The 26,532-nt window shown below is 43.8% G+C and overlaps 1 protein-coding gene across 2 annotated transcripts in view; it reads left to right on the top strand.

Moving 5' to 3' along the window:
- CAP2 (cyclase associated actin cytoskeleton regulatory protein 2) overlaps nt 1-26,106 on the top strand; it is a 152,485-nt gene extending 126,379 nt beyond the window's left edge. For both annotated transcript variants that reach the window (XM_030314790.1, XM_030314789.1), the window contains 6 exons: nt 11,715-11,904; nt 12,879-13,054; nt 14,177-14,300; nt 14,398-14,480; nt 20,753-20,893; nt 25,169-26,106. In XM_030314790.1, coding sequence (XP_030170650.1) covers nt 11,715-11,904; nt 12,879-13,054; nt 14,177-14,300; nt 14,398-14,480; nt 20,753-20,893; nt 25,169-25,252 — 798 coding nt within the window. In that variant the 3' untranslated portion in view covers nt 25,253-26,106. The remainder of the gene's footprint in view (nt 1-11,714; nt 11,905-12,878; nt 13,055-14,176; nt 14,301-14,397; nt 14,481-20,752; nt 20,894-25,168) is intronic.
- The last annotated feature ends 426 nt before the right edge of the window (nt 26,107-26,532 follow it).

Here is a 26,532-nt window from a genome sequence, read left to right as displayed (position 1 = left end):
TGATGTATTAATGACCTCTAGAAAGCAACCTTTCTAGAGAGCTAGAGGTAGGTGCAGTTTTGTAGAACAAAGGAACACAACTGACTTTGTGTAATGATGTCTTGACCATTTGTAGACCAGTTGTCTGATTTAATGAGGGATTGCTTAAAGCTTCAATTTCTGCCTTTTGAAGTTTTGGGGATTGTCCGAGGACTTTATTTCTACTTGAGCTATATCTTCAGTAGAGTAAGCGTAAGTCAAAAATAAGTATCTACAATTTCATACACAATAGTTTAGAATTAGCTGCACTATGAAGCTCTAAGTAAACCTTTTATATTTAGAACCATTTTTATTATCTCATAAATATTCTTGAGTTTTATTGGTGGTTGATAACAATACATAAATTTTTTAGAGTACTTAAATTTTTCTCTTCCTAAATCAAAGCAGTAGTAGCTTTTAAAACTGCCAACCTTAACAATCAGGGTTATTTTATTTACTAGAACTTCTTTCTAACCGAGAACTTGAACTCTCTTCACCTGAGGGCCAGCAAATTAATACACCTTCCTAATTCATTTAAACCATCACCTTTGGGAATATTTTAATTAAAGTGCGTTCATTTAAAATTCCTTCACGTGTGACATTGAAGGCAGTGATGTACTTGGCCTTGTCCTGTTCCCTGCCCTCTCCTTCAGCCCCTCCCAGGAAAATCAGGAGGTTGTGATTTAGGGGTGCAGACAGAGGTGCTCCCTAGAGCAAAGCAGGGGGTGCCTGAATAGGAGGAGGTGTTGAATGAGGTCCACTGTCAGTCCAGCCCAGAGCTGAGCCCAGAGCTGAGCTGAGGCCTGGGTTCTCATTCACCCCCAAGGAGCCACACCTCTGGGGCGAAGCTCAGCCCTTGCTCCTGGGGGACTTGCCTGCTTCCTGAAACCAGGCCCCCCCCAGGAATCCCTGCCGTGGTCCCCGCCGTGGTCCGACCTGAACATCTGAGCTCGGGTCATGATTTCATGGTTTGTGGGTTTGAGTCCCAAATCGGGTTCTCTGATGTCAGTGTGGAGCCTGCTTCGGATCCTCAGCGTCCCTGTCTCTCTGCCCCTCCCCCATGCTCTCTTTCTCAAAAACAAACATATTTTTTAAGTGACTTTTATCTTTTCAAATGGCCAGAAGCCTTTGAGACCCTCTTTGGAGAGGGATTAATTCAAGTCATACTCTTTGCAGTCAGAAGGGGCAGAGTAGAGCGGAATGAATGATTGCTTGGTGCGTTATGTTTTTGTAAACAGATCTGCAGGCAGTCCTAAAGGAGAGTCTTGAGGAGTGGTAGTTTGGTTAAACAAGTGTGTCACTTCAGAAGGTGATGCCTGGAAAGGCAACATGAACGTGGATCTGTCAGTTCTCGTGTGATGCTAACATTTCAGTTGCAGTTATCTGTTGTCACGACAACACTCCTGGAACCCCCTTCCTCTTGCTTCCTTGTGCCAGATCCGACCCATCCAACCTTCAGTGCCATTTTCACATGGCCTCCTTCCCAAGAACCGAGTCGCCTATCTCCTCTGCTCATCTCCATGCCCGAAGCTGGAAGTTATCCTTTTCCCTCCACAGACCACCCCCTGGCACCTCTTAAAATTTGTACTTCTTTTATGATGCTTAGCACTTTCTACCTTATAAAGCAGTTACTTACTCACTTCAGTAAGTACTTACGAAGCACCTACCAGGTGTCAGGCGCTGGGCCACATTACCAGTGACTTTGGGATGAATAATGAGTGACTCTTTAGTGCTCAGGCTCATGACCAAACCTGAATGCACAGACAGATAATTACAGTGTAGCGTGAAGGATTCTAATAAGCGTGTTCCTCACGGGTCCTCGTAACAGAGAAACAGGAAATTTGCTCTTGGGAGAGACAACGTACAAAAAGGAAGAGACGTTGGAGTCGAGCCTTGAAGGATCTATGAGGGTTTTCCAGATTATACGTTGGGGAAGAGCCTTCTAAACAAAGGCATAGCCTGAGCAAAGACATGAAGGCAAGAGCTGAGTGCCTGTTGTCTGGGAACACAGAAGTGTCTTGTCTCTCTTCCGAGGCCGGGAGCTCCTGAAAGCAGGGCGCTTTCCCCATTCTGCTGGGAACCAGCAGCTGCGGCTGCTACGGGGCCTTAAACACAGTGCCCGGTCACATTTGCTAAGTGAAACGCATTCATGTGTAATCACATTTCTTCGCAATGAAATTTCTACCATGTTATTCCATTAACTAACTACGGATTGTGTTCCTTGTCCAAGAGCCGCATATGTAATATTTCTTTACTTCTTCCATCAGATGGCGGTAACAGAAATGGACAGTGCATTTTATTACAGGCGGCGGAATATTGGTCACAGATGCCTCCCCTGCACCTGTCCCTTGCCACCTGCTTGCCACAAATTCCCAGCTGATAGAAACTCACTAAATGCTCGCTTCATTAGATGGAGCCAAAAGAGTTTCTTTTTTTTTTTTTTTTTAATTTTTATTATTTATTTTTGAGAGAGACAGAGACAGAGTGGGAGCAGAGGAGGGGCAGAGAGACAGGGAGACACAGAATCTGAAGCAGGCTCCAGGCTCTGAGCTGTCAGCACAGAGCCCGATCCGGGGCTCAAACCCAGGTGCCCCTTAAATGCACTGTTTTAAAAAAAAGAAAGAAAAAACAGTAAATTAACTGGTTTCCCCAAACTCACATAGACTATGTATGTTTTTCCCCAGCCGTGTTCCACCTCAAAGCTTCTCTGAAGGGACTTTGTTTGTTGCTCTGTCTTTTCTTCATCTACTGCCATAGCTCACACACCCCTCCAGGTTCTCAAAGGAATGATGTACAGAGACTCCATGAGAGGGAAACCATCAGAAGTCATGGACGAGACCGTGAGATGTATTTTCATGACCCTTCCTCTGGTTCTTCTTTTTTTTCAAGTTTATCTATTTATTTTGACAGAGAGAGAGAGCGCGCATGTGCAGGAGAGGGGCAGAGAGAGAGGGAGACAGAGGATCCCAAGCAGGCTCCACCCCGTCAACATAGAGCCCAGACATGGGGCTCAATCTCAGGAACCGTGAGATCATGATCTGAGCCGAAATCAAGAGTCAGCTGCCTAACAGACTGAGCCCGGGCACCCTGCTCTCATACTTCTTGAGATAAGGGTGTTTGGAATCGTGCCTCTGAAGAAAAGCGATCCACATGGACCCACATTCCCTTCATAATTGTGAGACCATGGTCTTACTTCAACAAGTGCCATTGGTGCTTTGTGGAAACCTAAAACTCAAGCAGTGTTCTGTTTCCATAGATGAAATAGGAAATACTCCCTAAATTGACTTTTTAACAATTATTAATAAGCAGGTGCTTAAAATACTATGTAGTACTTCATTGTAGTATTTTTAACAATTCTGTTTTCTTGGAAGGGCCCCCAGAAACTTTGTTTTCTTTGGCAGAAGAAGTCTCAAAATTACAGGAAGCGATAAAAATAAGAAAATAGAGACTAAAGCCATAATTCTCTTTGGCTTATCCTTATGTTGTACGGGATGGTCATCTGTTAGTTTATGTGCAATCTTTTTTTCTCGATGATACTTGTCTGCCAATGAAAGTGTGATGTAAATATGAAAGTAAAATTCACAAGTACTTATAGAAATTGATAAATTTGGAAATGTATCAATTTCACTAAGTTCTCGATCAAAGTGCATCTTGCAAAAAATAGAAATTTTGATTCTAAAATATAAACAAACCCTAAATCATAAATTTGTGAAGTATTTTTTTCTGCAGTGAGAACGGTCTGACTTCTGCGCATAGAAAGTCTTTAGTTCTGAAAGTGCTGGGTCTTTCATTTAATCCCTCCCTCCTGTTTTGGTACATGAGTGGCTTTCTCACACTCGTATTTTGTGTGCCGTATTTGGGAAAATTAACAAACAGCACTTGACCCCAAAGTTCAGCTGTAAAACATCGTCCATTCCCGCAGCTGTCGCATGTTAATGAAAGTATATTTGCGACTAAAATGGCTTTGTAATTTTAAAACTGCTTCTGAAGTGTGTAATTGGGCACATGTAAGTTTTCACTGCTGCCTGCAGAACATAAACCATAAGCCAGAGTGGGTGCCTAGGTGGCTTAGTTGGTTAAGCGTCTGACTCTTGATCTCACAGTTTGTGGGTTCGAGCCCCGTGTCAGGCTCCCTGCTGGCATCATGGAACCTGCTTGGATTCTCTTTCTCTCTCTCAAAATAAATAAACATTTTTTTAAACAAAAATATAAAAAATAAGTAAACCATTACGCCAGGGGATTGATGGGTCAGCTTGGCCCTGAGGTGGACAGCTCGAGAAAGAATCTGACCAAGAATCAGAGGACAGCCATCTGTGCGTGTGCGTGTGAGGGGAGCCAGGGTGGAGGTCACAAGGAGGATGGCTGGGGGCTGTGGGCGCTGGCAAAACCCATAAACAGTGCCACTGCACGTCAGATGGTTCCTTTTGTAGCTTGATCTGTAATCTTCACAAATACTTAGCAAGATAGGTGGCTCAAAATATTACTATCTCTAAGCTGGTTTCAGAGAGGAAAATTGTAACAAAAGCTCTGTGGTATGGGACACAATCCACTGCTTCCAAGAGGCTGCCCCGTGATATTTTTATTTTCTTAGTCTCTGCTTTTCTAAAAACTGGTAAAAACACAGGCCAAGATACAGGTTGGCTGACCTGTTGTTAAAGGTGGAGATTAATTTTTAAAAAAAGGAGGGGGGCATCTGGGTGTCCCAGTGGGTTAAGCATCCGACTTCGGCTCAGTTCGTGATCTCGTGGTCCCTGAGTTCCAGCCCTGCATCGGGCTCTGGGCTGACGGCTCAGAGCCTGGAGCCTGCTTCTGATTCTGTGTCTCCCTCTCTCTCTTCCCCTCCCCCGTTCATGCTCTCTCTCTGTCTCAAAAATAAATAAACGTTAAAAAATTTTTTTTAATAAATAACATAAGATAAAGGTGGAGATTAGTGTGATCTGTATGTACGTTACTCCCTCTTACTCCCTCATACCTCTCTTTATAGACCCCTGTCCTCTACAAAACATTCGATGGTAATGGCCCAGGTTAGGCACAGCAGCCCTTCTCCGGCCCCGCTAACCCCACTCTCCTGAGGAGAGCCGGTCATGCCCTCCTCTGTGCCCTCATGTCCCTGTTCATGTTCCACACGGCACATACCAAACTGCATCTGCAATTATTTATTTGTGCCCTTAACACCCCTCCTAGATGACGAGCTTCTTAACAAACAGGACGTCTGCTGCTTCTTCACGGCAGGCCTGGTTCCTTGCAAGGAGGCGCTCTGTAAATGTTTGTTGAATGGACTGACAGACGAACCTCCTTATCCTGATTCATTATCAGTCTATCTGTTAAAGAGTTAAGTTCTATTTAGACCAATCCCCTGCTACCTTTACTGTGGGGCCTGAAAAATCTTGGAATTTAAAATGTGAAAGTTGAAAATTTCCAAACAAGTCAGTTATTGAGCAGAAAAATCATAGATGGAAAACTGGTAGCTGAGAGAGAGAGGATAGATAGATTTTTTTTTTTTTTACTTAAGCAGCTGTGTTGGTGGAAAATGTTTAGCCGAGAGAGAGAGGGAGAGAGAAAGAGAGAGAGAGGAGAGAGAAATAGATTTTTTTTTTTTTTTACTTAAGCGGCTATGTTTCACTTTTGGCTTAATTTTTCACAAAGATAAAAACCTCTGTCTAATTCTACTGCATTAGACCCACTTTCTACAAACTCAACAAAGTGGATCATGGGAGTCTTTTTGGTAAATTAGATAGATCCAAAGCTACACTGTACCCAAACTGGTGTTTGTCACTGGGGAAAGAAGTGAGTTGTTAATTACGTCCATAATTACCAGCAGCAAAACAGTGAGGAGGCTTCATTTGAGAGCCCGAAGTAGCTGCTTCTTCAGAATAAAATATAAATTCTAAAGTAATAAAATGATTAGTTATTAATTCAAGTAACATTTAATGAAAAGTTTTGGCACATGTTAGTACACAATTGTATTACTTGTATATTACTTGTACTATCACATATGTATATGGCATATATAACTGCAACATGACAAGCTTTGCACATGCTGCATACAATGGTTTCATTATTTTACAGTTCATATATTTAAAATCAGAGGAAGCAGCTGTTCCCAGGACAGTTGAAATTAACTTAGAGGAAGAGATTTGCAGACGTTTTTGAGTCTTTGCCCTCCCCACCTCCAAAGAAAAGTATACAATCAAACATCTGCTCTCAGAATTAATCTGAATAGCTTTCGAAAGCAGCATTTCTAGGTTTTATGCTGTGCTCTTGCTGCAACATGGGTGAATTTTGCACCTTCAATATGGCCATTTAAAATCATAAACATGAAAGTCAGTTAAACATCTGACTCGATCTCAGCTCAGGTCTTCATCTGAGGATGGTGAGTTCAAGCCCTGCGTTGGGCTATACACTGGGTGTGGAGCCTACTTAAAAGAAAAATAAAAAACAAATAAACAAAATAAAGTCCTAAATGTGCTGCTTTTCTTTAAATTATAAGCCATTGTTACAATGACTTTGATAAAATGTATATTTCAGTTGTTACCAGTCTGGGGCTCTAAGATACTTGAGACATCAATGTATCAAAGTATTTTGTACCAAATACAAATACCAAAGGATTTTTTTAAGTTTATTTATTTATTTTGAGAGAGAGAGAGAGAGAGAGAGAGAGAGAGAGAGAACAAGCAGGGAAGGGGAGAGAGAGGGCGAGACAGAATCCCAAGCAGGCTCCTAGCTGCCAATGAAGAGCCGGCCATGGGATTTGAACCCAGGAAATGTGAGATCATGACCTGAGCTGAGATCAAAAGTCAGATGCTTAACTGACTAAGCCACCCAGGAGCCCCTCAAAGTAGTATTTTTAAAAAGCATCTGTGTATCGGGGGTGGGGTGGGGGTGGGGTCATTGCTGCCCAGTGAGGCTCAGCCTTTCTTCCTGCTGGCTCAGCATCATTCCCCACTTTCACCTTCTGGTCTGTGTGACCTTGTGCAAGTCATGTGATATCATAATCCTGTAGGTCTTCAGCTTTAAGATGTACGATTCTTCACTTGTTAGGGTAAAGCACACTGTAACGGAATTTTTTATTAAGAAAAAGTTTCTTTTAGAAGGAATAGAAATATTCAGATAGTTTGCAAGTAAACAACATCTTTTATTAAATGTCTTTATTTTATTTTATTATAATTTTTTTTAACGTTTATTTATTTTCGAGACAGAGAGAGACAGAGCATGAACAGGGGAGGGGCAGAGAGAGAGGGAGACACAGAATCTGAAACAGGCTCTAGGCTCTGAGCTGTCAGCACAGAACCCGACACGGGGCTCGAACTCACGGACGGTGAGATCATGACCTGAGCCGAAGTCGGACGCTTAACCGACCAAGCCACCCAGGCGCCCCTTTATTTTATTTTTTTAATGTTTATTTTTGAGAGAGAGAGAGAGAGAGAGAGAGAGAGACAGAGGATGAGTGGGGGAGGGGCAGAGTAAGGGAGACACAGAATCTGAAGCAGGCTCCAGGCTCTGAGCTGTCAGCACAGAGCCCCACGTGGGGCTCGAACTCGTGAACCGTGAGATCACCACCTGAGCCAAAGTCGGACACTTAACCGACTGAGCCACCCAGGCGCCCCTGAATGTCTTTATTTTAATCCACATGTGTACGTGGGACCCCACAGCCTGTGTTCTAAGAAGTGAATGCCGTCTGCAGGCTAATTAAAAGCTCTCCCCTGTGACTCTCCCCGGACCCCTCATGTTCCTGGAGCAGGCACGATTGGTCCGAAGGCTCTTCCCGGCTCTTGCTCCCGGCACCTCCAGGCAGGCTTGCCCGTCTGGGAGCCGTCCTCCTGTCTCCCTGCAGGGACCCAGCTCACAGCGTGCACTGTGTCCTCCCCGTGCTGCTCTCTTCTCTGCGCTCTGCTTCCCACAGGGCCTACATCGCAGTGACAGCGGGTTGTGGTGGATCACTCCACAGGCCACGGAGGCCGTAGCCCTGATCTGATCCACCGCGTCTCCTTCAGTCTAGACCAGCTGGTGCGTTATCTGTAATAGGAAGTCACACCAAGAGGTGATGCCCTTAAATCTCCAGTCCCCGGTGGGGGGAGGGTCAGGCCCCCACCCCAGAAAAACTTGAACCCTAAGGCAAGGAGCCATGATTTGGGTGCAAACACCCTATTACTGGAACCAGTAGGTACTCAAGAAAAGCGAATAAGGCAAGAGGCCAGTTTCTAGAAGCACAGGCTCAGAGCCACAACAATCCAGCGTCAAGGATGTTTGGATGCTGAGGGGCCACTGTCAACACCCAAGACTTCCTAAATCTCCATAGGATATAGGGGTCCTGGTCCCAGAGTTGGCTGTAGGAGCTCAGTCAGCCACGGAGGCATTAGAGAAACAGAGCAAGGAATAGTGGAGATAAAAATTAAGCCCCCTCTTACACCACCTCCCCATACTTGAGTCATGTATATTCTAGCGAGAGGCCCAAGAACAACACTACATATGTATTGACGTAGCCTATACCTCTGGCCCTTTAATTTCACTAGTGACTATTTTAAAAAAAAATATTCTAAATATAACATAAAAGATTTCCCTGAAGAAGGCTTTAGAATCAAGCAGATTGCTTGAATTATGTCTCTGCCATTTACTAGCCATTTAATATTGGGTCAGCCTTTCTGATTTCCTGCTTTGTTTTCTGTTAAGGAGGGATTTCAAGACAGTCCTAATGATATTATTGTGAGGACTAAGATTAATCTCCGCACGTAGCATGGAGTGATTCTTCCCAAACTTGGCTGAGCACTGGAATCACCCAGGAAGCTTCAAAAAATACAGATGTGGCTCTGTTGGTTAAGTGAGTGACTCTTGATTTCAGCTAAGGTCATGATCTCACAGTTCGTGGGTTCTAGCTCCACTACAGGCTCTGTGCTGATAGCATGGAACCTGCTTGGGATTCTCTCTCTCTCTACCTCCCTTTCTGTCCCACCCCCACTCACGCGTGCTCTTTCTCTCTCTCTCTCTCTCTCTCTGAAAGATAAATAAATGTTAAAAAATAAAAATTAAAAAAAACAGATGCTTCCCACCTCCCCAGAGAGGATTTCTAGCACACGGGCTGGGTTTTTAAATTTCTAACAGATTTCAGAATGATTCGAATGCTCACACAAGTTTGGGAATAGAGGCATAGAGGCTGTCCCATACTGAGCATTAAATGTCTTGTTACATGAACAGAAGTAATCGACACCTGGAAATACTAGACTTTCCAGAACTCTTGGCTCCCTTCCCTTCCCTGACCATCTCCCTTCTGTCTCTACTGGGACACCTGAAGATTAGTGCTGGGCTGCAATTTCAGTGGATGTGACTGCCACTCGTGGCCAGGCACATGTGAGAATACAGAACACTCTGTACTGGTGCTCGCTACCAGGTGCCGTGAGATCCTGCCGGAGGAAAAGAGGAGGAAGAAAGAGGTAAAGACCGGGTTCTGCTACAAAGTAGCCCCCGAGGCCTGTCAAGGGAATGCCTACCAAGTTTGCTTTTGAGTCTGCAGGAAAGCCCCTGAATGCTGATTGTAAAGTCCCCTTGGAAACTGGAGCCTAGTTTTGTGCTGTCACTGGGGCTGAGCCAGAAGGCACTCAGGATAAGTTGAGTTTCAGCTGGTCCTGAGTTCTCTTATATTTTGGCTTTTATATTCAACAGTTGTTGCAGTAAATCCTTTGTTTGGCGTTCCTGGGTCAGCCATCTGAAGGTATCAAAGTTCCAAAAAGTTGTATCTGTAGCTTATTGGTTTCAGTGTCCTTTTAATGGCTCTTAGAGAGACGCTCTGAATTCTGAGAGCAGGGGCGCCATCAAAATCAGTCTGAGATAGAGAAGCCAGTATCCTCTATCCTTTCCACAAAATAGGACTGCAAAGCTGCAGCGTTTCAGAAGTGAGGAAGGGGTCTGGCCCTCCACTCACTCTATGAGCTATTACGTGCTTAATAGTAAAAGTAATGTTGGTGGGGGTAGTGGGGCTTTCAGGGTCTGGAACTAAGGACTGGAATATTGCTTGATGTGCAAAGCTTCTCTTCCATGCTATTGATGATTCAGAGCAAATTCTCAAATTTCACCCTAGCAACATAATGGGAAACATTTAGGATACAAAGAAAGAAAAATTGGCCGGCCTCATGAATTGTGCAGTCCTGGTTTACTTGACTCAAGCATTCTGATGGAGTCAGGCTGGTCTTCCTTAGAAACAAAAAGCCATCACAAATTACAGCTTCAGGAGATAAGACCTCCAGCCCACTCAGTTTTTCAGACATGCATTCTGAATAAGAGAAGAATCTTTTATCTTTAGAGTAATTCTGCACTTAATAGAGATTATATAAGTACTTTGAAAATAGCATGTTGGGTTTTTTTTTTTGTTGTTGTTTCAACTGAAAACTACTACCAATTAAAACTTCCCAATATTGACACTTGGGAATACTGACTTGCTTATGAAAATGAGAATATGCTGTCTTCGTTAATATTTAGCACTTAGATGTTTTACATTTTATATTTGGCATTGGAAATACATGAGCCTAAACCACATGTCCATTACTCTCAACTTTTTTAATTTTCTATTTTTTCATTGAATTCACTTATAATGCCTTATCCTAGATACAGAGCTCTACTTCAGGTTTATTTTTTTAACATTTATTTATTTTTGATTGGGTGGGGAGGGGGTGGAGGGCAGAGAGAGAAGGAGACACAGATTCCGAAATAGGCTCCAGGCTCTGAGCTGTCAGCACAGAACCCGATACGGGGCTCAAACCCACAAACCGTGAGAACATGACCTGAGCCAAAGTCGGACGTTTAACCGACTGAGCCACCCAGGCACCCCTCCGCTTTAGGTTTAAAAGTAAAATATTGCATCACCCAAGTTTGTTGTATATGTGTGTTTACATGGGGGAGAGGGGGTGGTTTTCTCAAAACATTCAAACATACTCTTCTATTGTCTAGCACCTTTTACTGTCATATGAATTTGTTAGAACTTCAAACCGAAAACAAACCTTGAATTGCACATAGCAGCGAAAATAAGTAAGCCTAGATCTTGCTCAGAAAGGATTCAATTTTTAATTGGTTCATTAACAATCAACATTAGATGCGTGAAACCATCAGATGGGTCCTGGACCCTGATTTGACAGGCATCCAGGCCATACACGGCCCCCGCTTGGGGGTCAGTGTGAGGCATGCATACTTGGAAAATGAGTTCCAGAGAAAGAGTTTCAGTATCTCTCTCTTGAGCTGCTCAAAAAGGTTCAGAAACACCTAATATCCACTGAGTATTTTTGCCACTCTCTCTCTCTTATTGGTGGTTGTGATTCCCAGCAGCCCAAAAGAGCGAATCCTCATATCGGTTGAACTACATTCTTCTTATGATTCTCAGCTGGCCAAGGCCTGGTTCCATTCAAGTCCTGAGCTTTGGATGTGACCCTGTGAATATGGCTCTGTTTGCCTCTGAGTTGGCACCGTGAACCCAGAGCATGCAGTTTCTGCCAACAGGGCCCTCCAGCTCAGTCATGCTCTGTTCCCAAGGTGCATCCCCCGCCCCCGCCCTCGGGGGGTCCCAGTGCTCCAGACAGACCTGTGGTGCCCGTTGTGAGTCTTGAACGCCACTTCTTCATTGGTAGCAGGTTCTGAGTGACAGTGGCGAAATCCCAACTCTCAGCGAGAGCGTGAGTCTGAAGACAATGCTTTCCGTCTTCTCTCTCCCTCAGGGGCCAGTAGCATCAACCGCATCAGCATCGTCTGTCCTGTCCCCTGGGCCTGGCCTTCCTCCGCCCCCTCCCCCACCCCCTCCTCCAGGGCCACCTCCACTTTTTGAGAATGAAGACAGAAGAGAGGAGCCCTCCCTTTCACGCTCAGCTCTATTTGCCCAACTTAACCAAGGGGAAGGAATTACAAAAGGTGAGAAAACTGGACCTTGACTCTGTCTCCCTCTGCCTCCAAGGCACATAGCTTCCCCCCAGAGCCTACAGTGATGGATGCATCATTCCATCCCCATCCCCAAAACACGGGGAGCTGTGTGGGGAAACAGAAGCCTGCAGCATTCTTCATCTCGAGGGAGACGGGCTCGGTGGGCTGTTACGTGGACCATTAGGAAGAACTCAGAGACTCTGGGTTCCAAGTTAGCACCACTCACAGCAGCCTCGATGCTTTGGCACCATGTACAACCGGGGCATTAAGACCAAGTGAAATAAAATGACAAACAGTAGTACCTCTGTCCTCAAGCAGTGGACCGGCTTGCCAAATAATTCTGTCATTGAAGCACATTTGTCATCACTGTGAACGGTTGTTTTTAATCATACCTTTAAGATATATCAGGATGTACATGCATTCTGAACAGTAAGGTTTATGCAAATGTATTTTTGTTTTAGACCAGTAATAGGAGTTATGGTGTAATTGTCCCTGTGCGCTGAGCTAGGAGCTAAGAGCCCCAAACTCTAAATTTTCCTCTGGCTCCAGCTGGCTGGGCTGTCCCCTCATCTGCAAAGTAAGAGAATGGACTCATAACCCTGAAGTCTATTCCATACTCTATAGCGTATACTTACTGGAATCCCCTGTCCTTCTAGGCTACACCTGGGGAAAGCCTTAGCCATGAGAAAAGAAGTAAATCATGTGATCTTTTTTTGGCCAGGTGCTTTGCTTTTTTATAGAATTTTTATGTATCTTACCTCCTTAAAGAAGTTCCCTCAAATTTAAAATATGTTTACAGTGCTTCTAATTAACTCTAAATCTATAAGGTCTCTGACTGTGCATATTATTAACCTTGAGAATAGCATTACCAAAATTTCTTGTTCTGTTTATATTCATCCAAGAAGTTAGGGACAGTTCCCTTTGCATAAAATACGAAGAAACGTGGCAGTGTGTTCCCTTTCCAGGGCTCCGGCACGTCACAGATGACCAGAAGACATACAAGAATCCCAGCCTACGGACTCAAGGAGGACAAACTCCATCTCCTACCAAAAGCCTCTCTCCAGGCTCCAGGGCCCCCCCGTCTCATCCTCCTCAGAAACATGCTCCCGTGTTCGAGTTGGAAGGAAAGAAATGGAGAGTCGTGAGTGAAGCCCTTTAACCTTAACCTTCATTCCTGGCATGCTCCAGTGACGGGACCAAGTGCTTACCCAGGTCTTCAGGGTTTCTGAGTGAAAAGACAAAGGCACAAGCCTCTGGCTAGAGCAAAAACCGGGGTGTTTCTGAATGCTTCCATCAACTTTTTTTTTTTTTTTTTACTTTTTGGTTTTTCATTATTTCTCATGCATCCTTTTCTTCACGTTTTTAAAATCATTTTCTTCATTGTGGTAAAATACACATAAAATTTACCATCTTATTAGCATTTCAGTGACACCTAACGTTTAAGCGTGCGTACTGACTCAAGGACGCCAAGTGAATTCGCGTTGTGCAGCCATCAGCACGCGTCCACAGCACTCTTTCCATCTTGTCACACTGGAACCCTGTACCCCTTAGACAACAACTCCCCACTCCCCCGCTCAGCCCCCAGCAACAGCCTTTCTACTTTCTGTCTCTACGGATTTGACAACTCTTTCCACAAGCTTTTAATCTGTTCCCCGTTCTGGTTGGATGTAGGGTGTTCAGGGCCATGGACAGAGGCACTGATGTCATCTGCTGCTTCATCCACCACTTGCCTGGTTGTGTGAACAGGACAGAGACACAGAGAATGTGCACGAGACCTGGTGCTCCCTGCCAATCCGTGGAGCTTCCCCAAAGGTTTCCGGAAGACCAAATTCCCGAGAAAGGTTGTCTTGGGCTGCAGATACACAGGGACTTAACACCACGGTCGTCACCAACCTAGTTGCCCAACTCCTTGACGCAGCACATTTTACTGCAGCATTAAGGCCAGACTCAGCATACAGACTGAACAAAAAGCTCCAGCCCACCACCCAGCAGCCTCTTGGGTGCCTGATATTGGTTTGCAAATGGACACTGACCACCCCTCCCCGCCCCGCCGCCCGCTTCCAAGGAGCGGTTCCATTCATTCCCATCATTACAAAAACAGAGTAAGACCTATGGTTTGGCCTATTAAAAAGTGGTTCTGAAAGGAAGGGCATATAGAAAAGCTAGAATTAATGTTGAACCCCACAGTAATTTCAACATGCGGAGGATTCCATTTATCTGCATACGTCCTTGTATTCAGTATTTGCATGTGTTTTCATTTTAGGAATATCAAGAGGACAGGCATGACCTTGTGATTTCGGAGACCGAACTGAAACAAGTGGCTTACATTTTCAGCTGCAACAAGTCCACTCTACAGATGAAAGGAAAAATAAATTCCATTACAGTCGGTAGGGCAGCACCCGGGGTCGCTTAGGATGGTCAGTTGCTTTGCATAAACATGATGCGTGTGCCTAACAGAGCTGTGTTTCTGTTTGCTTCCTCTAGACAACTGTAAGAAGTTTGGCCTTGTGTTTGACAACGTGGTAGGCATTGTGGAAGTGATCAATTCCAAGGATATTCAAATGCAGGTAGGTGGCCTGTCAAGCGTGCGCTCTGAACCCATTGCCACTTTGCTCTGATGATCCAGCTGCCCCCCCAAGGGGCTGGCCATGTCCACCTAGAGAATTCTTCTTTCCTTTCCTCCAGACACAGCTCTGTCATCACCTCCTCTCTGAAGCCCTGTCTTTCTTCTTAGACAGTGTGACTTCCGCCTTTTCAGTCTCTTAGACTCTAACACATCCTATCTTGCACATGCCTGTTTCAAGAGCAGATAACTAATCTTTGCAGCCACAGACACTGGCTCAGCCCCTGCACATAGTCAGTGTCCAGTAAATGTTTGGCGAGGTAGTGATTGGGATGAGTCAACTGATGAATGAACACAGACTCTAAGAGATTCTCCTAGATGATAGCACCATCCCGAAGAGAATTTTCTTTTCTCAGGGACAGTTGGTTCTGAGTAAGGAGGAAGTAGAGTTTTTGTGAAGAGTCGGTGAGATTATCAGACTAACAACCTGGGAAGTAGGGTTGGAATTGAATTTGCAAACTAGGAGAAAATGTGCACTCCTTTAGTAAATTTTGGTTTAACCCAGTGGGATTTTACAGTATGCCAAGAGTTAATGGGCTTCCTGCCTTTGGCCAGCGATAACTTCCACCTTCGATTACACTCTCTTCATGTTGTTATTTTTTATTATTTCTTCATTTTTTAAGACTTCATTTTTATGTAATCTCTACACTCAACATGGGGCTCAAACACTCAACTCCCGAATCACAGGCTCTACCGTGACAGGTTTCATACATTTAATTAACCCCTTGTGACCTGATGTTTCCTGATAATGTTTGTTAAAAATGGATTCTGGTTTTACAGATATTTCTCTCATTTTACTGAGCTTTTTACCACCATCACTTTTTTTTAAGTTTATTTATCTATTGTGAGAGCAAGAGAGCACAAGTGCATGAGAGACAGAGGGAGAGAGAAAATCCTAAGCAGGCTCCACATTGTCAGTGTGGAGCCCAAAGCAGGGCTGGAACTCATGGACCATGAGATCATGACCTCAGCTGAAGTTAGACACTCAACCAACTGAGCCACCCAGACACCCCACCACTGCCACTTTTACTTCAAGTACATTTGAATGGACATTTTACATTTCACTCACTACTATTTAAGACATGGTTTTGTGTGCGTCCATTTAATGGAAAGAGTCCTGAACCCTGAGCCCTGGGCAAGGCCCCAGTTCTGTCCCCACCTGCCATATGCATTTGGGCAGTTGGCTTCACCTCTGACTCAGAGTTCCCTGCCCTGAAACCCAAGGTTAGCTGAGGGATTCTAAGTCCTCTGCAGCCCAAATTCTAAATATCCTTGCCACATAGGCTCTGTGGATACATGTATCTCTTTCTCACTCAGTTCCATGTATTGTCTGTGGTACATCTGTGTAAATCTCCTTCCCTAACCATTCTGCTTCCATTTCTTCATAAATTTAATTTCCTGATAGAAAACTACTTAGGAGAAAGCAACCAAATAACTCCGCACAGGCATTTACTATATTGTTATCTTCACCACGTACACAGGGAAACTTGACCGGAATCCTCAGCTCACACTTTAGTTTCAAAAATATGAGTTATCGGGGTGCCTGGGTGGCTCAGTCAGTTGAGTGTCTGACTTTGGCTCAGGTCATGATCTCAGTATTCGTGAGTTCAAGCCCCACATCAGGCTTGCTGCTGTCAGTGCAGAGCCCGCTTCGGATCCTCTGTCCCCCCTCTTCTCTCTGCCCTTCCCCCCCCCCTTGCATTGTGTCTCTTAAAAATAAATAAATATTTTTAAAAATTTTAATGTGAGCTGTGTGCTCAAGGCCACTTAACATGTAACACACTCATTTCATTCATTCATTTGCCAAATGTTTGTTGAATGTGTCTGATGTGCCAGGTACTGTTCTCAGCACAACAAATACCAGTGAGCAAACGAGACAAAAATTCTTGTCCTCGTGAAGCTTACATTCTATAATGCCACCTTCTAATGTAGCATTTCTGAAAACCACATCCATCCATTTATCTAATAGTTCTATTTCTCCCAAAGCATTATGCATGAAAATTTTAAGGAAATCACTCATCATCAGAAAAAGTCCAGTTCTGTGGTGCCTGGGTACCTCAGTCAGCTGAGTGTCTGCTTCTTGATTTCAGCTCAGGTCATGATCCCAGGGTCGTGGGATCAAGCCCAGCATTGGGCTCTGTGCTGAGCATGGAACCTGCTTGGGATTCTCCCTCTCTCTCTCTCTCACCCTCTGCCCTCCCCCCCACTCACGTGTGCACTCTCTCAAAAGAAAATAAACGTTAAAAAAAAAAGGAAAGGAAAAGTCCAAGGGTATATTATTATACTCAAGGATAAATATGGTTCATGTAAACCTAATAATAAGTCCACAGTTTCTGAAGAACTATTTTGGATAGTGAAGTTTCTACACAAAGAGCCAGGCTTTCTCTCACTTCACATTATTTTTAAGCAACCCTCCCCTCCCCAAAGTCACAGAAATGATATTCTGTGACTGAGGTGAGAGCATATATCTAACCAGGTGAAAAGTATTCTGGAAATAATCTAATCTACCCCCTCTGAATTTTAGAGAGTATATTTCAAGCTTCCTTTTATTCTTACAGAAATGAGATTGGGTAGCACTGATGATATATAAGGAGTTAGCATTTTTTAATGAAAATACATCACGTTCAAAATTAAAACCAATTGAATTAAATACAAAACATGAAGCTATAGTAAAGTGGAAGAAAACAGTTTTAAATACTCATAAATTTCTGGAGAAATAATTCTAAATTGAGAAGTAATAGAAGAAATTATCAAGAAAGCTATGTCTACTTAGAAATTTTAAATTTCTGGGGCACCTGGGTGGCTCCGTTGGTTAAGTGTCTGACTCTTCATTTCAGCTCAGGTCATGGTCTCACGGTTTGTGCATTCGAGCCCCTTATCAGGCTCTGCGCTGACAGTGTGGAGCCTGCTTTGGATTCTTTCTCTCCCTCTCCCTCTGCCCCTCCCCTGCTCGCTTGCTCTCTCTCTCTCTCTCTCTCTCTCTCAAAATAAATAAGTAAACATTAAAAAAATGTTTTTAACTTCTGAACTCTATATAAAAATGGCTACCGCATAACCATTTTTAAAAGTGATCTACAAAGATATCCATGATAACCTTGTTAAGAGGAAAGAACACTTTTGTACGATTATGTAGAGCATGATTTCATTTTTCCATATACACACACATATATATACACAGATATATTTGTATCTGATAATCCTAGAAAAAAAGTCATAGAAGATATACTACCTTCTGTGACCCAATTAAAGGCATCTATCAAAATCCTATAGTGAAAATCAAACTTCATTTGAATCTTCAGAATTCCCCATTAAAGTCAGAAATAAAGAAAAAATTCTTCTATCATTGCCTTTGTTCCATAATGCTTTAAGAGTTGTAACCCAGCCAATGACAAGAAAAATCATTGGGAAATATAAAACTGGAAAAGGAAGAGACGAAAATGAGAGAGGGGTAGTGAATGCCGTGGTGGGTAATACAGAGGGGACTTCGACTCGACTGTAAGATTATAGTCCTAAAAAAAAAAAAAAGGAAAGAAAGAAAGAAACCAAAACGTTAAACCCTGACAAAGCTGTTTGACATATGTATATTTGCGTGTTACATTTTCTTTGTTGCTATGTTTGAAATAGATCATTCTAAAAATAACCTGGAAGGATAAACCGTGGTTATCTGTCCAAGAGGGACTGAAACTTGGCAACGGGGTTCAGAGACCAGAGAGAGACATTTTCTTGAATCCTTTCCAAGCTTTTGGATGTTAAAATCAAATGAATGTCATTAACTATTTAAAACATTTAATACATTCTTTTATTTTTTTTAATTTTTTTTAAACACTTTATTTATTTTTGAGAGACAGAGACAGAGCGTGAGTGGAGCGGGGGAGGTGCAGAGAGAGAGGGAGACACAGAATCCGAAGCAGGCTCCAGGCTCCGAGCTGTCAGCACAGAGCCCGATGTGAGACTCGAACCCACAAACTGTGAAATCATGACCTGAGCTGAAGTCGGACACTCAACCAACTGAACCACCCAGGCGCCTCTAATACATTCTTTTGAAGGGGCTTGGTTACAATGGAGATGAGTGGTTGGCCAGGGAGTGAGGACGGGGTTTGACTGTAATTGGGCACGAGATATTTGGGGAGTGATGGAAATATTCTAGAACTGAGGCGAAATGATGGTTGCAGACATCTGTAAACCTATCAAATACCGTTAAATCGTGCACGTGAAACAGGTGAATTTTGTGTTTGCGGATTTAACCTCAATGACTTAAAAAAGGTTGAAGGGAACAAAGGGGCATTCACCTAAGTTCATATGATTTGGTCCAGGAATTCCGTTTTTGGCAAACTACCCTCAAAAAATGCACACAAATTTTAAGAAAGAAAAGAGACTCAGATATTCTATGGAAATTTTTTAAATTTTTATAGAGAAATAGGGGCACCCAGCTGGCTCAGTCTGTGGAGGTGTGACTCTTGATCTTGAGGTTGTGAGTTTGAGCCCCATGTTGGGTGTAGAGGTTACTTAAAAATAAAATCTTAAAAAAAATTTTTTGTAGAGAAATACATTTATGGAAAAACCAAACTAATACAGAAACAGATTAAATGCTAGAGCATTGGCCTGGGCAAGGTCACACGTCACCTGTCACTCAGCAGAGGAACGACTCTTGGACCCAGTTCCCTTGATAAGAAGCCATTTCTGTTCCCAAAGTGCTCCTAGACCACCAGGGCACAAAGAGCATGTCTACAATCTATGCTCATGCAGTGTTGACCAAAATATTGTGGAAAAGGACATTCGTACCATATTGGGGCAATGGTTTAAGGTCTGCTGTTGCTTTTTCAGACTTTCGGAAACATGGAGTGTTTATGCGTTTGTAATACAATATAGCAATATATAAATATCAGTAGAGTGGATTAGTGTCCTGTGCTTGCCTCAAGGGTCCCCATTCTGCCTCACAAACAAATCACCAAAGACCCACTGACAGTTTATCTTTTCTCTTGACTTGCCTGGCTTCCATATCGTTCTAGGCAACTGTAAATGCTTTTCATCACTAGAAGATAAATGGAGAAATCACCAAAACATTACTGCTGACACATTTTTGAAATATAGATCTATGTATTGTTACTGTTTTAGTTTATTTATGGCAAATCCCATGCTTACCTGACCTTGAACTACCTCTGCATTTTTTTTTTTTTTTTGGCACTGGGGCTCATTGCTAACTCGGTGTCCAGTTTCTATGGAGAGAGGGAGAAAACAGAGAAGTGTGGTGACCTGGCTAGACTCCCCCTGAGGAATTCTTTACATCACCTGCACCATCGACAGGAGCTGCTCCTTGGGTTTGCAACCCAGCCTTTTCTTCAGGGTGAAACAGCAGATGTCTTTATCACTTCCAATTACCATTACAAGAAGGAAAATTATAGAGTTGTAATATGGTCATTGGGGAACAGGCTGCCCCTATAGAGATTGGTGGGGGGGATGTCTCAAAACTGTTAAAACAAGAAATTTGAAACTGAGCAATATTTTTATAGCACTTAGATATTTGCAAACAATACAAAGAACCGCCCCCCCTCGTGGGTATGATCCTGTTTATCTACTCAGTGAGTGGCCTCAACCAAGTCCCCGGTTTTGGCTCCTGGAATTAATACATTTCAAAATAACCTAGACGCTCAATGTCTTATTCAGGCTTCACATTCAGCCAGTGAGATTTTTATCCGGCAAAAGACTTATGGGAAAAGAATTGTAGTGTTTCTTATTTATTCTTATTTAGGTTCAAGAAAAACCTACTCGATTACAGAACAGTGTGTTTACTCTTAAGTGGCAATATTAGTATTTGTTTTAACCTAAGATTGATAGATTTGTCAGAATGAAAATTGTAAGCAAATAAAAGCAAATGCTCCTTGTTGTTTTTATCATGAAATCAAATATATGTTGCAAATCCACTCGAGGGGGGTGAGACTTTTTCTGAACACTTAGCTGCTGTTTTCACATTAATCCCTTCATTTTGTCTCAGGAAAGAGACCCTGCAGCTTGAGAATCCCTTTGTGTGGTCCTTTCATTCTGTCCCCAAATGACACCCACCAGTTCAGCCTGGACACAGTGCCATTAAGCAGCCTCACTAGCCCTGACCCAGCTCTTCCTAAAGCTCCGGGAAGCCCATGCACCATACTTATTCGAGGACATTCTAATTTTTATTTCTCTACGTTGGTCCCAGGATTGTTCTCTTGTTTATTTCAGGTCATGGGGAAAGTGCCAACGATTTCCATTAATAAGACGGAAGGTTGCCACATCTACCTCAGTGAAGATGCACTGGACTGTGAGATCGTGAGTGCCAAATCATCTGAAATGAATGTCCTGATTCCTCAGGATGGTGATTATGTAAGTACCTTTTAAAAGCCGGTAAAGAATTTTTCTTGAGCATTTTTTATTAGCATTCTTTTTTTCTTCATTTTTTTAATGTTTATTTATTTTGAGAGAGAATGTCAAGCAGGCTCTGCACCATCAGCACAGAGCCTGATGCGAGGCTTGAACTCACAGACTGTGGTGAGATCGTGACCTGCGCTGAAATCAAGAGTTGGATGCTTAACTGACTGAGCCACCCAGGCGCCCCATCCTTATTAACGTTCTTAGAGATTGATTAATCAGCTCCCAACCTGTGAACTTCATTTGTAGAATAATTCACAGGCAGAAGAGGAATTCGGAGAGTTGCCTTCCACAGTTCTTCTCCCCTGTTAGTTTCCTGACTGGGCTCATTTCTGGATTTGTGATTCTCTAGGAAGTTCACTGATAATTACCTTAACGGGCTAGCTTTTCTCAAATGGTACCCCATACATCTGAGTTCACGGTATTGAGGACTGACTGTTTTCCTTTGCTGGGGTGGAGGCAAACAGAAAGGAAGGAGAAATGCCTTGGGGAAAAAATGGGAGGGAGGTCGACAATAAGTAGACCTATTTTTCCTGTAGGTATACTTACAACAGGGGTTCTCAAACTCAGTGTAAGGATCAGCTGAGAAGCTTGACGAAAATGTCAGCTCCCAAAGTCTGCACCTGCAGGTTGGATTCAGGGGGCTTTGGGCGGGGTCTGGGGATCTGCACTTTAACAGGCATCCCGGGTGATTCTGATGCCATCAGCCCATCCAGCCCCTCTGAGAAACACAGCCTAATTGATTCCGCAACTATTTCTTCTCTATGCCTCCTCTCCCCAACAAAGCAACCCCTAAAAGAAGCACGCAGATGCTCTCACACATCGAAAAGGAAGTCTAAATGAATACTTTTTTCTGCATCATTCAGTGTGGTGAGCTTGGTGGTTGATGCAACTTGGAAGCAAGTTATTGCTTCCTTCTAGTTGTTGCTTCTTGGAAGAGTACAGATCAACCCAGAGGCGATTCCCTCTGATTCTAACTGTGCAGGAAGGGGGAGGGGGGGAGAAGGGACAGGGAAGCAGGGAAGGATGGGAGAAAAAGGAACTTTGAAGGCACTGCATCAGCCTGTGGTTCAGACACCAGCCGACTGTCTACACAGTCAGTACTCAGGTTGATCTCCTTAGGCAGACGACATCCATGCTCACACGTTCTCTTTGTCCACCTGTCTTGAGTACTCCCCAGCCTCATGCTAAGTAGCACAGCCTAGAATCCATCCTGTCAGGCTGAAAAACAGAAGTCCGCCAGCACTGGGCCATGCCTCCCAGCTCGGTATTTGGCCGGTATAACCCTGAGCTGGGGAAGAGTCTTCTCACGTTCTCCATCTCCACACTGCTGAGGAGCTAAAACTAATACAAAGCAGCTTCGGATAAGAGAGCTGAAACTTAGGGTGTCCCTGGCCTTTGAAGCTGTGTAGGCAGAAGGCTCAGTCTGCACGGGAACTGGATCTTCTAAGAAAAACAGTGGGTCTGGACCGCCTTGCCTGAGTGATTGAGCTAGCATCCCTGGGCGTGGTCCCCGGATCTGCATTCGTTAAAGCTTCTCTGGTGATTCCAACATGGAGCCAAGCTTGAGATCCACTGACCTAAAGCATGAGTAGGGGTCAAAACCTGAGCTTCCAGGCTGAAAAAGGAGTCTTCCCTTTATAGGTAGATTATCTTATGCCCTCATTCCAGCTTCTCTTCTTTTTTTTTTTTTTTAATTTTTTTTAACATTTATTTATTTTTGAGACAGAGAGAGAGAGCATGAACAGGGGAGGGTCAGAGAAAGAGGGAGACACAGAATCTGAAACAGGCTCCAGGCTCTGAGCTGTCAGCACAGAGCCTGACGCGGGGCTCGAACCCACGGACCGCGAGATCATGACCTGAGCCGAAGTCAGACGCTTAACCGACTGAGCCACCCAGGCGCCCCATCCAGCTTCTCTTCTTACATTTTCTAGTTGGAGGTGGAAGGAAGCAATACACGGGTCCAGCCGTGGGCATAGCAGTCTGGGGGTGGATGGTGGGGATGACTCATCCTGAAGGAAATCAGTCGCCCAGAGAAGAATGTCATCACATTACTGTCACTTCACTCCCAAAAAAGATGTGAAGCAGCTGAATCATGGTTACTAGCAAAGAAGCACCTCCACTCCGGGGTACTCCCCACCTGACCTGTTCTTGAGAGCAACCACCAAGCCTCCTTGTCTACTCATCGGGAAGAGACCCAGATGGGATACTGACCACACACACACACACACACACACACACACACACACACACACACTAGGTTATGAAGACTTCAGCTTCTTTGCTTCATCTTACGGCTTTCCACTACAGATTTCACTCAGGGAGAATTCATCGCTCCTTAGAGAAAGGGCCTTCCCTAAAATTAAAAAATTTTAATTTTTGTTTGTGAGTTCAAGCCCCGCGTTGGGCTCTGTGCCGTCAGCGTGGAGCCCACTTCGGATCCTCTGTCTCCCTTGATCTCTGACCCTCCCCCACTTGTGCTCTCTCTCTCCCCGCCCCCCAAAAATAAAATAAAGAAGAAGAAGAATTTTAAAAAAGGGCTTTCCCTTTAAAATAAATATAGCTTGTTCCAAAAGAAGCAGTTGCATCCCACAGCTGAAAAGATACAGACTTGCGTGTATATTCCACTGAAACATTGCATCTCCTTGATGGGTGAATGCAGACACCAGCTTGTCCGATACTTGGGGTTTCAGCAGTTCTGTGTGTTCAGGAAGTCCAGGGAGGCCATGGAAGCCAGCATCAAGAGTACTGCTTCTCACCTTCCTTTTCGATCATCTTCTTTTTTTGAACGTTTATTTGTTGTTGAGAGAGTGAGAGCGAGCAGAGGAGGGTCAGAGAGAGAGACAGGGAGACACAGCATCCGAAGCAGGCTCCAGGCTCCAAGCTGTCAGCACAGAGCCCGACGCGGGGCTCAAAGTCACGAACCGGGAGATCATGACCTGGGCTGAAGTGAAGTGGGACACGGGAAAGACTGAGCCACCCAGGTGCCCTGGATCCTCTCCTGAAATGACCGCAGAATCACTTTCTGGGGAAAAGAGAGATTCCAAACTACATTTGTTTTGGCTCTCCTGCATCCCCCCTCCATCCCCCACACATCTCTCTCTCTCTCTCTCTCTCTCTCTCTCTCTCTCTCTCTCTCTCTCTGGGGCATATATTTCCCAGTGGGAAGAGATGGTGGCAGGATGCAGAGTAAGAAATTTATAACCCGAAGCACATTTTCCTATTTCATCAAAGGGTACACCAATAACACCGGGATAAAACCTTTCTACTCAGCGTGACTGGACATCAGCAGCCTCAGTGTCCCCTCGGAACTTGCTGGAAATACAGATGACCATTCTCTTCCCCAGATCTCCTGAATCAGAATCTGCATTTTTAAGTTTATTTGCGAGAGGAGGTGGGGAGGGGTGGAGACAGAGGGAGAGAGAGAGAATCCCAAGCAGGCTCCGAGCTGCCAACAGGAGCCCAACACAGGGCTCAAATTCACGAACTGTGATATCATGACCTTAGCTGAAACCAAGCCCAATGTTTAACCGACTGAGCCCCTCAGGGGCCCCAGAATCTGGGTTTGAACAGGACCCCCAGCTGATCCTGTGCAGGTTCGAGTTTGGTGGAGAGGCTGTCCACCGCTGGCCGCTCTGCTCACAGCAATAGCATCTTAAGCCAGTTGCTTGACCTCCCAGACCTGTTTCCCATGGATGGCGTCTCAGTAACACCTCACTCACAGAGCTATCAATTGACTGAGTCCTTGTATATCTAGTACTTAGAAGAATGCCTCATTCTTAGGGGGTTCTAGGTTTCCCCCCCACACACCCTTTTTTTTCAAATTTATTTATTTTGAGAGAGAGAGAGAGAGAGAGAGCATGAGCAGGGGAGGGGCAGAGAGAGAGAGAGGGGGACAGAGGATCCGAAGTAGGCTCCGCACTGTCAGCACAGAGCCCGATGCAGGGCTCGAACTCACGAACTGTGAGATCATGACCTGAGCCAAAGTCAGACTCTTAACTAACTGAGCCCCCCAGGCACCTCAGGAGGATCCAGCTTTAATCACGATGCCCGAACAGTCACAGAACTGACACATAACTATCCGGGTCTCCACATGACACACAGGACCTCTCCACAACACACGCTTGGGTCCCCTAAAATGTCTTCGTCCATCATGTGACGCTATTCAGGCTCCCATCTGTTTGCAGAAGAAAGCCCGGGTTCAAGTAACTTTGTTCTTCATTCTTCCAGAGAGAATTTCCTGTTCCAGAACAGTTCAAGACAGCCTGGGATGGATCCAAGTTGGTCACGGAACCTGCAGAAATTATGGGCTAACCTCCAGAGAGACTGAGCCCCCTGACCTGAACCCATCAAAAAAAGAAACAAAAGCAAAACAAAAAAAAACAAAAAAACAAGCAGCATTGAAGACCTAGAAGTCGCAGGAACACCTACTGCTTTAGTTTTGGCTTCCAGCAGTTCTGTGTTCTAGAAACAGCACCATTTCTGGCATGCCTTCGTGGGCATTTTGAAGTATTTAACGTTTCTTCATGATTTGCCTTTGTGTGTAATTTGAGTTCCACATGATGACTAGTGAGCATTACACATTTTAAGGGGGAGGGGAGAATTCTGTCCCCCTAATATCATGAACACAGTAGCTGATAGGTAAAAATACTGCATGATTCAATTTGACACTTCGGTTTAATTGCTAGTTGGAAAATAAAACCTTTGAGAATCTAAGATGTACATTTTTACCCTTGAGACAGTTTCAGTGTGATGCAGTAGTAATATGCTCTGAAAAGTTTTGACCTTTTTTCCCTCGTTTTTACCAAATGTTCACCTTTGTCAGCGTGGATACATTGTCAGCATGATACATATTTCAAGGCACTTTTTTTTTTTTTTTACAAAACGTAAGAAAATTCCATCCTAAAGACCATTATCCAGTTTCTTGGTCCTTAGAAGACTTGTATTCTTTACAGTTACTAAAACTTAAAACTAAAAGTCATTTCTAATTTTTCTTAAAATATTCCTCTGCCATTGTCAAATGGGAAACTTTTACTTTTCTGCAGAAAGTTTTTTTTTTTTATGCCAAACGATTGGTGGGAGGAGGCAGACAGATTACCTCACAATTTTGCTCAAAGATCAAGCTCATAAATTTTTTTTGTTTCCCAGTGTTGAACCTGTTGAATGAATAATCAGATGCCTTGTAAAGTATGTCATTAATGTTTTATTATAGACTTCCTTTTTCACTTTCCAGACTTCTAACCAGTCTCAAAACGATGAGAGTTAAAAAGCCATAGATGTAACACTTCTTCCAAAACCTAAGAAATTGTTTGTTGGCTTGACTTGCTGCTCCTATTTTGTAGTATTGATAGAACATGCTTTTTCAGTACAAGAGAAACTAGCATATTCCTTTGTATCCTTCCAGTACACAGCGCTGAACAATCCACAACTTGTTGGATCAGTGTAATGAATTCTAGTATAATGCTTGCAGACCCAATACAAGCATATATATATTGTGCCTCCTACAGCCTTTGGGATACGTCGTTTCCGTTTTTTAAATACCTTCTATACCCATATAGTATTCAAATTACTAATGCTCATGTACCAAGGTTTTG

This window comes from Lynx canadensis, chromosome B2 (genome assembly GCF_007474595.2).
Source record: "Lynx canadensis isolate LIC74 chromosome B2, mLynCan4.pri.v2, whole genome shotgun sequence".
Lineage (NCBI taxonomy): Eukaryota > Metazoa > Chordata > Mammalia > Carnivora > Felidae > Lynx > Lynx canadensis.
Note: the sequence above shows the minus strand (reverse complement) of the source record. Positions and strands in the feature narration are given on the sequence as shown.